The 15723-nt window shown below is 35.2% G+C and overlaps 1 protein-coding gene across 2 annotated transcripts in view; it reads right to left on the reverse strand.

The window, feature by feature from the left end:
* The window catches only part of LOC123678477, a 357292-nt gene that overhangs the window by 112105 nt on the left and 229464 nt on the right, over positions 1-15723 (reverse strand). For both annotated transcript variants that reach the window (XM_045615513.1, XM_045615515.1), the window contains exons 5-9: positions 10926-11177; positions 9367-9575; positions 8086-8556; positions 5380-5444; positions 4987-5228 (exon numbers count right to left, since the gene is read on the reverse strand). In XM_045615513.1, coding sequence (XP_045471469.1) covers positions 4987-5228; positions 5380-5444; positions 8086-8556; positions 9367-9575; positions 10926-11177 — 1239 coding nt within the window. The remainder of the gene's footprint in view (positions 1-4986; positions 5229-5379; positions 5445-8085; positions 8557-9366; positions 9576-10925; positions 11178-15723) is intronic.

Below are 15723 nucleotides of genomic sequence, written 5' to 3' on the forward strand. Positions count from 1 at the left end.
GTTTGATGTGTTTTTAATGCTATCCTGAGAATGCCATTTTATTGTATGAACATTTATTTGATGATTTCGATGTATTCGAATGATTTATAACTGTTATTCATAGGGTGAGATCGCTTTTTCTTGTAATCTTATTGTTTCCTTGGCCGACCTGGCGTGAATTGTTTGTGAATGTTGTTTCGCTTTATAGTTATATTCATTGTTATTTTGTCATCTAGTTTATATTTCATATTTATTATTGTATAACCACGTCATTTTATCTATTTTTCATCTTTATTGCTACACCAATTGTATGATCCATGCCGTTGTATATAAATTGGTTTTTGTTTTTAGCCTGATGAAGAAGCTAAATGCTCAGAAACGTTGCCATTGAATAAATTTTATAAAACTGTTCCTTGTGACTGAAATTCCTCACCATTGAATTCAGTTCACAGAATCCTCAAAAAGAATAAATATCATGCCTACCACATTCAGATGCACCAGGCGCTTACAGATAGTGATTTTGAAAACCGTCTGAATTTCTGTAACTGGGCAAGTTTTCAAATTGAACAGAACTCTACATTTCTTGAATTTGTTTTATTCAGTGATGAAGCAACGTTCCACAATTCCGGGGCCGTCAATAGGCACAATTTTCACTATTACTCTGTAAAAAATCCAAGAACTATAAGGGAAATAGACAATCAACAGAGGTGGTCATTGAATGTCTGGAGAGTACTAATCAGCAATTATGTGATAGGCCCTCATTTTTTCGAAGGAAATTTAGATGGAGCTGCATATTTGAATTTCATTCAAAACATTCTTCCCGGAATGTTAGCAGTGGAAATACGAAATGAAATATGGTTTCAGCATGATGGAGCACCCGCCCATTGTTCTCGTCCTGTGAGGGAATTACTGGACCAACAGTTTTCAAATAGATGGATTGGTAGGGGCGGGCCGACAAGATGGCCTGCTAGATCACCGGATCTCACCAAAATAGATTATTTTTTGTGAGGACACATGAAGGGAATCGTGTATGATGAAGTTCCAACAACAGCTTTCAATATGCGAAAGAATTGTAACTGCTTTCCGAAGCATTACTCCAGCCATGCTGATGAGGGTTCAACGATCGGATCGCTTTGTGTTCCAGAGAAGGCGGGCGACACTTTGAACATCTCTTAGATCATTAACACAATTTTTTTTGTATTTTTCAACGCCTGTTTGTTTTTATATCCAATATTTGAATAAAATTTTCCGTTCTGATTTCAATTTTCATGCCTGCTGGACGCAGGAGAAAAAATAGCCCTTTGGTTACTTCTGAAAAAATGTAAGGTTTTAAACTGTGTACATCACAATGAAAAAAAATACAGGATATCACATTTGAAAAATTCGAGAAAAAAACAATTTTAAATTCTTCATATTTGGACATGGATAACAGACACCCTGTATAAGAGAGGTTGATCATTTACAAACGATGACCAGATAAATTCTTAAGTGAAAAGAAATTCTGATCAAATGCATGTTTCTATCGCTTCTGAAATCGGTAAAGGGCTTTTACCGAACTACTGTTTCGTCGAAATCTTGTAGTTTTTTCTGAATAAGATCCGTACCATTGGAAAAATATCCCTAATATTTTGCATCATGATAGAGGTATTGAAATATGCAAAATTATAAGGGGTATTCCATTTAAAAAATCAATCATTTGTTGAATAATTTTATGGGAACACTCTATTCATCAGAAAATAATTTCCAGAGATGCAGAATTGAAAGTACAAAGGGAATGCTTTTCATCTTAATTCCTAAAACGTCTGGTTTGGCAGGTATGGAAGCCTAACGCATTATTGCAGGACCCTGTGTAAGGTCCATCTGAAGGATGATTTAGAACAGATCGAAAACTATGGGGCAAAACCACGCACCACGATCTGGAACAAAAAGTCGAACAAGTAAGTACGGCCTTTCACTCAAGTTGTCGACTTTCGAAAGTTCAAACAAGCAAGGAGGCACCTTGATGGAACAAGAACCTGTCAACCCTCAGAGCAGAGGTTTGTCGGCACTTCAATGGAGCCAAAAGGGACGATAATTGGCAGGGGTACACTGAAAAGCTTTCTCTGTACAATAAGGAGATAAGGAAGGCTAAAAAACTCAATTTTCGAGTTTTTTAGGAGGAGATCACTTTTAACAGCAGCCAGATTACAAAAGTCATGGCAAAGGGGGGGAAACAACCCCACAATGTCGCTTAGAAAGCCAGACGGGTCATACACGGAGGGAGAAGAGAAACGATCGGTTCTTCTTCTGAAAACACACTCCCCAGGTACTGAACCCATAATAAACGCTGAAATACAACTCAAACCAAAAATCCCTGCAAGGAGGATTGGAATATTGCTAAAAAAAAATTTTACAAGACAATGGCTGGAATGGTCAATAAACACCTTCCAACCATATAAATCACCAGGAGTAGATGGAATATTTCCAGTACTCCTACAGAAAGGAATGGATTCTTCCGCATCTCCTGAAGATAACAAAAAGCAGTATAGCACTGGGTCAAATACCTAAGATATGGAGGAGGGCTAAAGTAACCTCCATACCAAAAATAGGGTGTGGTCCCCGATTTTTCAGACCCATTTACCTAACATCAATTATGCTGAAAACGATGGAGAAAATGGTAAATAACTACATAAGAACGGAGAATATGCAGAATAATCTACTTCATAAATGTCATCATGCCTTCAGAGTACTTTGAATAACAAGGAGATCGCAATGTATGCCTTTCTAGACATACCTGGGGCCTTTGATAACACAACACATGTGTCGGTCAGAGAAGCACTTGAAAGGCTAGAAGTGAATAAAAAAATTACAAAATGAATGTATGAGATGCTGAAGACGATAATAGCTGAGTCAAAGGTGGGTAGGTAATCAAACCACCTCTGTAAAAGCCACTCGCGGAATACCTCAAGGAGGAGTAATATATCCCCTTCTGTGGAGCCTAGTAGTGGATGGATTACTCCATAGACTTACACTTCGACTGTATAGGCTATGCAGATGATATAGTCTTGATAAAGGAAAATTCGAGAGCACCTTGTGCGACTTAATGCAGGAGGGCCTTAGTATAATTGAAAAATGGTGCTTGTCAGTGGGGCTAAACATTAACCCATCCAAGATCACATTAATCTCATTCACTTGGAAAAGTAAACTTTCAGCTATGAAATCTCTCTCTCTAAACAGAAATATCATAGAGTGGAAATCAGAAGTCAAATATCTGGGAATAACACTAGACAGCAAACTTCTGAGGAGAAAACACATTGAGGTTACGGCTAACAAAGCAACAAAGGCCTTGTTGGCGTTCAGACGTTCAGCTGGTAAGAGTTGGGGATGTAACCCAAAAATACTGCGATGGATGTACTTCACGATTGTGAGACCGATAATAACTTATGGGGCAATAGTCTGACATGCTAGAGCAAATCAGACCAGCACGAGGAAAGCCCTTGATACAATACAAAGGTCAGCCTGTGTTTGCATCACTGGAGCTATAAGAACGTGCCCAATTACGGCATTGGAGATCATCATAGATCTCACACCTCTTCATATATTGATAGAGAGGATGGCCTATGAGGCCACTCTAAGACTATCTAGGAAAGGTACCGGCAATGAGGGAATTAGGAATAAGAGAGCCTGGTCCTTGTTGACTAATTGTATACCATCAGCGAACCTTCACAGTGATGGGATGATAAAGAAAATTATCATTGAAAAAACATTCATTACGATACTTAGTAGAAAAGAGGATTGGGAAAAGGAGTCCACAATCCCAGTTCTTGAAAAGAATACCATCAAATGGTATACAGATGGTTCCGACACCACGACGGAGACTGGAGCTGGAATATTCGGTCCTGGATCCAAATGCTCAATATCGCGAGGCCATTGTTTAAGTGTCTTTCAGGCAGAGATACTTGCAATAGAAAGATGTGTAGAAATCAATATAGCAATAAACTATCGGAAATGTGACATAGCGATACATTCCGATAGTCAAGCTGCAATTAAAGCACTGAGCTCTCATACCGTCGATTCTTAGATGGAATTGGAGTGTCATAGAAAACTCAATGAAATGGGAAAGAATAACAGGGTCTTTTTATTCTAGGTTCCCGGCCACTCGGGAATCAGAGCGAATGAGGAGGCCAACACACTTGCCAGAAAAGGAGCACAAACTCCTTTCATTGGCCAAGAACCTTTCTGTGGTGTAGACAAATGCACCAGCAAGAAAGAGTTTCAGGAAAAGGAGGTAACCGAAAGAGAAGAACTCTGGCGGAATCTTTCTGGTGTGGATCCCTCCGAAAAAGTTTCTTCGAAACTTTGAATCTACAAGATCCAAGAAGTAACCGGATATTAGTAAGAATATTCTTCATCTCCTCACTGGATTCCTCACAGGGCATTGTCGCCTTAGGAAACACCTCATGAGAATGGGTCTAACAGAAAACGACGTGTGCAGATTCTGTGGGGAGAAGGAAGAAACTCCGGATCACCTGGTGACGTAATGCCTCGCCATCGCTAGCCAACGAAAAACCTGTCTCGGACACGAAACTAAAGTAAAGAATTATCCTCCTTGAAGCCACTCCAGATATTGGAGTTCATCCGAACTCTGAAACTGGAGGGCGAGCTGTAGATCACGTTATGGAGAGAATAGCTCTGATAGGAGGCACAATAGACCATTAGGTCTCCTAAAAAAAATCTAAATTTCAAATCACTCAACTTCCCCGAAAGACTCGTTTAGCGGATATTTCCTTTTTAAAAGCGCTCTGAAAGAGGCAGGCAATCCCAATTATTAAAAGAGAGCAGCTTTTAATATGCAGTTTACGTTGCGCATGCACTTCCCTGGAGCTAATAATGCTACCAGACAGAAAATAACATATTGTGTGTTTTTTTTAGAAGTGAAAGACGACAAAACGTAGTACCACACTCATCAGCAAATAATTTAATAATTGTTGAAAAGAATTCGAGAAAAAAGTTCGTCTTCTACTTCACCTCGAAGGTTAAGAAGTGGTTGTCGTATTCGAATTTTTCCAGCAAAAAATCATCCCTCATTGTTTGTTTGAACTGTTTCAAAGCAATTATAGCGTTCTTTGAAATTTGGGGAATTTCAGCTAAAATCCTTCTTGGTATGAACGCTTCTCCAATTATTTTTGCAAGAGGGAACCCAACCTGGCCCAGAACCAAGTAATCTGGCAATTCTTTCGAAGCCTTCTTGACCAAACCATATGGGACGTCTGAAAACAAATAAATAACATCTTTCCTCAAAATGTTTTTTTCACTGAGAATAATGAAATCATAGAGGCAAGCATAGTGGTTTTTGATATCGATATTTGAGACGTTCGATAAACAAAAGCGCAAAAGTTTTTTATTATGTGTATTACTTACATGCAACTTTATTAGTATGAAAATATACAGGATTATTCTCATAAGTGTCTATCAGGTAAAAGTGTCTGCAAGAATAATAATAAATTTTATCATTTTGATTGAGCGATTCAATGAGCTATTCAATTGCAATCTTGCATTGCATCATTATATGATACCATGAGAAACTCAAAAACTACAAGTCCTTTCGTTCCCCATGTGAGGACACTATATTTTATCGTCTCGGTCTTCGAATTTTAAACCAGAAAGAGAGGTTAAACTCACTGATGACGAATCCGTAGTCAAATTCAATTCTGTCTGTCCAACCTAATATTGATAGTTTGCTATTGAATTCAAAGACACATACTTTGGTGAATAAATTGTTATTATTATTATTCCTCTCAAACTGGCCATAAATATTCGAGATATATTATACAGTCCATTCAGGAATTATTCTCATCGAAGTAAGCCATGAACGTCTAGTCGCGGCTTTATTTCTGGTTACAAAAATATCACTAAAAATTGCTATGGTTCATCATAGAAATAACCAGTTTGAATTATTTTCATCATTTTTGTATCCGAAAGATCCTGAATTTTCGAAATTACGAAGGGACGTATACAGTCATGATTTCATAAATTGAAATTCAGATTATATAACGTGAAAATATAATGAAATGCTATCTCATTTCAAGGAAATCCAATGAAGAGATATCTATTCTTCAAGAGTTGCCCATGAAAGATCCCATTGAAGATCATTAAAATATGCATATTCCTTTTCACCAAAGGCTCTTCAAAAATTGTTGCATTACTGATGGACTCTGGATACCAACCTGCTTGCAAAATTCTTATCAAATAACTGTTATGGATCATTTCAACTGTGGTGTCTAAACTGGTGAAGAAAACAGAGAAAACTGGTTGATAAATTTAAATAGTGTAGCTTAGTGAATGGAAGAGCCATATCATAATAAGACAGAAATAAAATTCGAAGAATCCATTTAGTATATGAAAAATTTTGACATTACAGTTGTACTGTAACTTTCAAAATTGCAACCAATTTATCAGCCGATGCGTAAATTACTTTCTGAAGTCACTATTTATAGAAACTGTTCATGACATGAATGATTGATTAAACTTGTATGAAAAATATAGGTACTATTTGAACTCGAGTTTTCTGTTTTTTATTGAAATGCTTTTATACTAGTTTCTATTGAATTGTATAAATTATTTTGCCCATAACAACTTTAACTCACTCACTAAAAGCATTTTTTCATGAAATTATTTTTAATTTGAGAATTTTGAAATTTTATTGCATTCTATCATTATCTTCAAGTGGGTAAGAGGTGAAGAAATTCTTGACTGGATATATTTTTCGAATTAATACTCAGTGAAAATTCTATAAAGCAATTGGAATTTATTAGATTTCTGGAATACTCATTGAAGAACAAAAAACAGATATAACAATACTTAATTTCAATATAGAATATAAATAAACTTTAGATGCAATGCCAAGACTCTGTTTAGCAATCCAATTATAAAATAATTCTCTCTTCATAGATTTATATAATCCTCATGATCACCACTGTCAAAACAAAACATCCAGGTAAAAATCAAAATATCCAGCATTCAAAATAGTGCTCCTTCTACTTTTACCCTTGAATATACTTGAAAAACATTTTGTTTTCTTTCTAGAGACCACTGTTGAATAATGCTGGCATTTTCAAATAACCAAGTTTCCTCCAGATAAATGAATGTCACATTTTGTTGCGAATATTCTCTGTATTCACCATAAAATCGTACTCAACTTATTATGTTTATCAATAAGAATTTTCCTTTTATTAACTGTTTTGAACTTGTAACCAATTAAGTTTATATAATATTGTCTTTGATTGATCAAAATCCAGATGCTTTTTGGTCAAATTTCATCCAGGCTGATATATTGGTTGCTTTTGGCTCGGCTTTTGTTAACAATAAAATCATTCAATGATTCTTTGAAGGTGAAATCGTATTGCACAGGTTTTCTTCCACTAATAATCCAGGTTGTAATGACTTGACTTCTCCTTTTTCAAACAGTACTGTGAGAAATACTCAAATAAACTAATCAATGTGTTTTTGAAATTGATACAACTTTTAAGTTTCAAAATTTCTTCGATCAAAACCAATAACACAAACAAACTGAAATCTAACCTCCTGCCAATGACATTTCCAATGCCAACCCGAAATCTGAAATTCAAAATGTTACTGAACGAGCCAGTACCAACTTAATTTCGATTTTCCAAAGCTACCCGGAATGTCAATGATTCCTGAATGGACTGTATATGAAAACTGAGTATGTTTGAACCATGTTAGAGACGATTTTCAGTCAAGATTGTATTATTGTATGGAAGTCAATGAAGAACAATTTAAACATTCGATTTGAAAACGCAGATTCAATTTTTTTGACTCATGAAACAATTAAATTTTTCAAAGATTTTTAAGTTTGTAAAAAGGGCTCAGTGAAAATGGGTTTGTATATAGTAAAAATAACCAAAATATTCAAGGTGGCTCGTTTGAGCCACTCAAAAGGACTCAAAAGTCCTATTCCTGAAATTTGCTAATTATTATGATTAGTTATTTTTTATTATGATTAGTATAGAGGACGAAGAAAAACATAATGAATCAATTATTTGTGAAGAAGTTTTTTCCCAAAGATTCAATAGCATAGATTCGAATAAATATTGCTTATATACTTACATTTTAGCTGCAGTTACCCTTTTTCCTAATAAAGAGAACAAATTCTTATTTTTCAACTTCATAAGATATATCAAATTGGTGGGATAATCATCTTGACCCAAGTTACCATTGTGTCTTTCGTTCAAAAGATCAATTTCTTCATCATAATCTTCATCACTAAATATCGATAATTTTATCTCGTTCAATTTGCCTTCAAATTTTTTTAAATCTTCTGGATTGAGCCATTTGCTACCTTCCAGATATTTTAGTGACTGTTTTCTCAAAAGATCAAATATCACTCGAATATACGATACACTGTTATTAGTGAGGTGAGTATCTGTCTCGATTTTGTAAAGATAATTCGCAATACTTGGCATTATATGCTTTGTTTGTTTCTTACAAAATTCAGTTCTTGACTCAACATGAGACTGAAGCACTATATTTTCGTAAATACTGTATTCGGCAATTGACTCAAGAACATTCAGTAACTCCCTGAAATAAATAATTCTTTAGACTGATCAATATAAACTGATATATAAGTTTTTTCCGAATAAAAACTCCGACAAGAATGTAGGCATTTTCCTTATGAATATGACAACTGCCCATGAAAAAACAAATTTTCCCAATGGCTCATTAGCACGTCCTATCTCAAACTGAAAGAATATCATGATAGAGAGATTGAAATTTAAAAAAAAATTGGCCTAACAAAATCATTCATTCTGCCATATCTTGTAGAGATAAGATAATATCTCAGATTCGCACAGATTTCATGGTTATATTTAATTATCAATAACTCCACCCATGGACTTTTACCAGAATTATATTTAGTTATTTTATGTCGGTACTCGGAACTCTCCTACCACGGATTTAGGTATTCATTATCTGTAAAATTTATGATGCATAAACTGTTTAGCCAACCCACATTTTTCAATGCAAAAATCAGGTACTAAATCACATTAATTTTTGATTAATTTCAACAAAAATTCAGTGAATCAGTGAAAATAATATTTAAAACTCTTACAGCTTTTCGTTCTACCATTCATCCACTCGCCACTTCGTGACTCGTTTCAGAATTTTGAACGATTGGAAAGAATATCAATGCCTTTTGCACTTGTATTGTAAATGACTATTGCACTTATATCGTAATATAATTCTTTGCACTCAAATTCTAAATATACAATTGTATATTCAGAAAAAAGAATAAAGGAAGAAGAAGAAGCATATAGGGGCTAAAAAATGAAAAGAAGGCGCAATGAATAAAATCGGAGTAATCCCACTATTACGTTCTTCTACAATACTCACCCTTTATTCGAAAGATCCTTTATTTTGGTCATAAACCATTGAAAATGAGCAATTTCATCAATTCTAATGTCAGTTTGATAATTTATAGTGCTATCAGTTATTAGAGATAAAATATCTTTCCAGTTCAAGCTAGAATATTGTTTTTGCAAATCTCCCAATTTTATGATATTATTATCATTCACTTGTGAATCAGGGGCTTGTAATGATTCCTGCAAAAAAAAGGATTTTCATATATTGTGCGATCAATCGCGGTTCCAAGAGAGGAGGACTGGGAATAATGGCCCAGCCACTCCTAACATTTTGCTGATCCCCCTAGAATTTGTCATACTAAAGCTAAAATAATTACAAAATCATAAAAAATTCAATTTGACTCAATTTATGAAACACAGATGATCTCTAAAAGTTCCCCCGTAAAAGTTGGGCCTTGGGCCGCCCGATCGGTACACGGAAAAATTTGACTATTAGGTATAGCGGTATTCGAAAGTTCGTCTTAACTTTATAACTTGGAACCACTTATGATTATGAGTTGAGTGTCTAAACCGTCTGCGTCGTACAAGAACAACTGAGAATATTGTAACGTTTTTCGGTTAATTAAATCAGTACTTCTGGCTAACACTAATTTATTTCAACTATTACACTAATTAATTTCCACTACTACAATAATTTATTTCTACAACTTATATCTAATCGAGTGTACGACACTGACCGCCGTTTTCGTCGACACCGTTCTGCTTCTGTTATATACCGCTGGCATCTCTCTCTAGAAGCGTCTTGATCTTTCTATCGAGCTCTCGGTGCGTCCGGTACCTTCTAGAAAGAAGCAGTGGTGTAGGGCTTGCGAATTCGTTACAATATTGTTGGTGTAGCCCATAGTGTTGACGAAATTCCAGGTTTGTCGATCTTGGGAATTATCATTCCACAAATGACATTACACAGTATTTCACATAAAGATATAGATCGATATAAAATTAACGAGGCCTAATTCCATTTCGGATCCTGCGTTAAAGGCAGAATCAGTGTTGGCTTGTCAATAAGTGCTCATGTGCACGTGAATCCCGTGCACGTTTTCTATTGAGTATTTAATTTTATTTTTCATTTCCGATGATTGCTCATGACAACTGCAAAAGCACAACGTTGTTTCTCCACTTTGAAGCGAATTGAAACTTTTTTGAGAAGTACTATGGATCATAATAGGTTAACGGCTCTCGCAATGTTGTTTTAAAAACAAATGATTCAAGATCTTTCAAAATTTAATGAATCAATTATTGAATAATCCACATCGAGTAAGAACAGGCGTCTTGAATTTCAATACAAAACGTGTGTGTGAGAATTAGTACTAAGTGTTTGTGTTATTTAGTATGTTATCAGTTACCTTATTAGTTAGACAATAAAAGCAGCAACACGTGAAACTTGATCAGGAAGATGCGGTGTTTGGTTGAAGAGGTAGGATTTTTCAAATAATTTTTAGTCTAAGTCATTTTTGTTCGTTTATGATGTGACTGTTTAGTATAAAAACAATAACTAAAGGCTTAGAAATGATACATTCAGGTACTACTTACATGTAGAATTGACAATGCATCTCTTGTCTTAGTCATTTTTGAGATATACTCCTTGTCTTCTCGCAGGGACTGTAAAGAAGCTAAACAATCAGTATAATCCGATGTACAGTTCATATAGAAACTATATATTTGGCTTCCTTCGGAGACATATCCGTGAAATTTCTCACGGCCTTGACGTAGACATTTTCTCTTGTTTGCTGAAAATGTTGACCAATAGTTGAAAAATGGAGATATGTATTTTGGCTTCTTCAACTGTAAAAAAAAAATTTTCGCATGTAAAATTCTTATGGTAAGTCGAATGTCTATATTACAAACAACAATATAAATTTGTCCAGCAGGACGAATGAAGAGAGGAAGACCGAGGAAGACCTGGAAGGAAGGAATATCGAGGACGATGAGTTAAATAAACCTTACTGAAGATCAATGCAGTGGTCGTCTGACATGGAAATTAGGCATCGGACTACGTCGAAAGACTCATGGATTTGATACGATTTTAAGGTTTCGATGAAATGGAAAGAATTCTTTACATGCGTAGATTCGAGGGGTTCGAAAGGCTCGAATCTACGGATTGCCTAAAGTTCACAAACTTCGTCCAATCGTCAGTGCCTTTGAATCCCCAACTCATCATCTTGCCAAATTCTTAACTTCTTCACTTCAACCACTAGCTGAAGAATCATCATCGCATACAAAGAATTCTTTCCACTTCATCGAAACCTTAAAAACGTATCAAATCCATGAGTAAGACATTCTTGTCAGTTTTGACGACGTATCTCTCCTCGCCAATATTCCACTTAAAGAGACCCTTGAGATACTAGAAAACCAAACATCACATACCCCAGGATACATCGACCTTTATGAACCATTGCATGTCGAGCACGTACTCCCTCTTTCAAGGTACATTTTACAAACAAGTGAAAGGTGCACTCATGGAATCTCCATCGCTGATACATTGAAGATTTTGAAACCAACGCCATCGAAATGTTCCACCTATAGCCTACTTGCTGGCTTCGATATGTGGACGATGTCTTCGTCATATGGCCCGAAACTCTTCAAGACTTTTTTGATCATCTGAATAATATAAATACAGGGTGTGGCGTAATTAATGGATAATCCTTTACTGGCGAATAGGGGAGGTCATGGCCGACCAGAAAATGTAAAGTTATGTTCAGTAAAAATGTCATAGTTTTCGAGATATCGGACAATTTCATTTTTTTCTAAAAAGTGCACCTTTACTCACTAATTTCAATGCTGTTATCACAAATCTTATTATTCCTTTGGGCATTGTTTTTTATTTTACTCTCAAATAGCTGTACGATGAGATTAACTACCAAATTTCTACCATCTTGCATAATTTAGATAAAAAAAGTAGGATAATCCTCATGTTTGCAAATTCACTTACTTTTTTCTTTAAGTTTCAGTCGTTATGGAGAAGAAAAAATGTATTGAGACCTTTGTGAAAATTTCAGAACCGCAATAAAATAGACAATTTATTTATGAAATGTTCACAAAGGTCTCAATACATTTTTTCTTCTCCATAACGACTGAAACTTAAAGGAAAAAGTAAGTGAATTTGCAAACATGAGGATTATCCTACTTTTTTTATCTAAATTATGCAAGATGGTAGGAATTTGGAAGTTCATCTCATCGTACAGCTATTTGAGAGTAAAATAAAAAACAATGCCCCAAGAAATAACAAGATTTGTGATAACAGCATTGAAATTAGTGAGTAAAGGTGCACTTTTTAGAAAAAAATGAAATTGTCCGATATCTCGAAAACTATGATATTTCTACTGAACATAACTTTACATTTTCTAGTCGGCCATGACCTCCCCTATTCGCCAGTAAAGGATTATCCATTAATTACGCCACACCCTGTATATACAGGGTCTTTCACGAGAAACCTCACCCATATTTATACGGGAAACTACTGAACGTATTTTCATGGAATTCAGCACTTATAAGTATTTCACGATGCTGATGAAATCTACAATATTTTCAAGGCATGAGCTACTCCGGTTTTTCCGGAAATGACGTCAACTTCCGTTTTTCAAATTAGAACATCATTTTTTTATTGCAGAAATAGATTCCTTAGAAAATTTCAAGTTATTTTGATGTAACATTTTTCAGTTTTGGTTGAAAAATTCTCTCTGAGCGGGAAAATTCGAAAAAAAAATCGAAAATAGAGCTCCGCTGAAACAACAATAACTTCGAGGTTTTTGAATGGAAAATTCTCATTTTTGAAATTTTTCAAGATGTAAGATTGATGTATCCACTTCAAAAATCGAAATCGCGATTCATGATACAGGGGGTGAAAAAATCGCTTTCAAAGTTAGGGATGACAAAATCGTGAAAAATCAATTTTTTTCAGCTTAGAACCCCATTTTTTCATGGCAGATATTGAATCTACGTTGAAAAATAATGTGAGTGTATGCATCACACCCTTGCCCTAAAGTGGATATTTTCTGAGTTATTCACAAAAAACTGTTTTTCGTCTTGAATTTTCAGCTATTTCTTTTCCCTTCACGCCAAAAAGATGAAATTTTCAGGAACTGTTACTTAAACCATGTTTTAGATTTTACTACCCTAATATGCAAAAGAAAAAAATTACAGGTTGTTCCTAAATAGAATTTTGATTCGAATTTGTATCGGAAACCTCTTTATTTCAACTAATCGGCCATCGGTTTCCTCTCCAGTGATAAATAAATAATTCCTTATGAACCATATGCAAAAACTTACCATGTTTTACATTCTTTTTTTTTAATGGTAGATATCATTAATTACATCTGCCAAATTCCTCTTTGTTCAGTAGCATTTTGTGTTTACTATTAATTTGGTGATAATTCGTATTAAGTTATAAAATCGATCACTATGCCTAATTTTAATACTAATAGTAACTTGAAGTCGGTTTTAAGAAGGGGTGAAAAATCTACAGCTTGGTTCAAATAACAGTTCCTGAAAATTTCATCTTTTTGGCGTGAAGGGAAAAGAAATAGCTGAAAATTCAAGACGAAAAACAGTTTTTTGTGAATAACTCAGAAAACATCCATTTTAGGGCAAGGGTGTGATGCATACACTCACAATATTTTTTAACGTAGATTCAATATCTGCCATAAAAAATGGGGTTCTAATTTGAAAAAATTGATTTTTCACGATTTTGTCATCCCTAACTTTGAAAGCGATTTTTTCACCCCCTGTATCATGAATCGCGATTTCGATTTCTAAAGTGGATACATCAATCTTACGTCTTGAAAAATCCCAAAAATGAAAATTTTCCATCCAAGAACCTCGAAGTTATTCTTGTTTCAGCGGAGCTCTATTTTCGATTTTTTTTTCGAATTTTCCCGCTCAGAGAGAATTTTCCAACCAAAACTGAAAAATGTTACATCAAAATAACTTGAAATTTTCTAAGGAATCTATTTCTGCAATAAAAAATAGGTGTTCTAATTTGAAAAACGGAAGTTGACGTCATTTCCGGAAAAACCGGAGGTGCTCATGCCTTGAAAATATTTTAGATTTCATCAGCATCGTGAAATACTTATAAGTGCTGAATTTCATGGAAATACGTTCAGTAGTTTCCCGTATAAATATGGGTGAGGTTCCTCGTGAGAGACCCTGTATATATCGGGTGTCCCAAACTCGATGGCCTATTAGACGTTTCTGGACAACTAATCATAATTTTGAGCTGAAAATTTGCATATTGAAATTTGAGACAATGATCTTTCTCTCTAAAATATTTTCAGATCTCTACAACTTCCGGTTATACCGGAAACAGACTACTACTTCCCCATTTCAAATGGCACACCCAGTATATTATTGCATCATTAGATAGCTTTTTTTATGGCAATTTCGGCAATATGCCATACCTTGGGTAAAAATTCAACGGTTCATGAGTTATTGGGATTCTTATGAAAATAAAGGTGGCGATGAGGACTCACATTTTTTTGAATATTTCAGCAGAAAAAGCCGCTTTCGAAAAAAATTTGGTTTGTTTATTTCACGCAAGTACGTAGTATTATAAGACTGTTTTCGGCTTGGACCAAAAATGTACAGGGTGTTTAAAAGAAGATCATGAACTTGGACAACTCAAATTCATCAAAACTCAAGATTTTCAAATCAGAACCTATATTTTTTATTATTCCATTCGATTCTACGTACAAAAATAGTGCTCCTCAGCTATCAGGTTATTTTTCTCCAAGTGTCCGCAAATATACCTGGTTAGTACTCCAGTTAAGATCTTATATACAGAGGGGAGACATGTTATAGGACGGTAATTTTTCGGGTCTTTCAGATCTCCTTTCTTCGGCAGCAGGTGTGTGATACCCAAGGTGAAGAAATCGGGCACGCTTGTAGGTTCTGATAGCGCTTTCTGAAATAGTGTAGCAAGTTTTTCATGAACACTTGTAAAATTTTTCCACCAATAATTCTGCACACCATCCGCTCCTGGCGATGCCCAGTTGTTCGAACGTCTCAGAGTAGCCGATATGTCTGATTCAGTTATGTCCACATCCTCCATATGGGTACTTGGGATCTGTGATTGTGCCTCATCGATCCAGTTTGCTTCATTGTTATGAGAAACCCTTCCAGACCATATATTGTTCCAGAATTCGTGGGCCTCATCAGGGTCGAGCTGATAATCTGTTTTCTCGTTGTCATGTTCAAGATTACGAAAAAACTGCTTTTGGTTGTGAAAAAATAGCCTGTTGTTTCTGTATCTCTTAGTTCTAAGGTTATAGCGTCGTATACGATTTCCTAATGCCTTTATTTTCTGTTTAAGGTTATCACAAATGATGTTAAATTT

This window comes from Harmonia axyridis, chromosome 4, assembly GCF_914767665.1.
Source record: "Harmonia axyridis chromosome 4, icHarAxyr1.1, whole genome shotgun sequence".
NCBI lineage: Eukaryota > Metazoa > Arthropoda > Insecta > Coleoptera > Coccinellidae > Harmonia > Harmonia axyridis.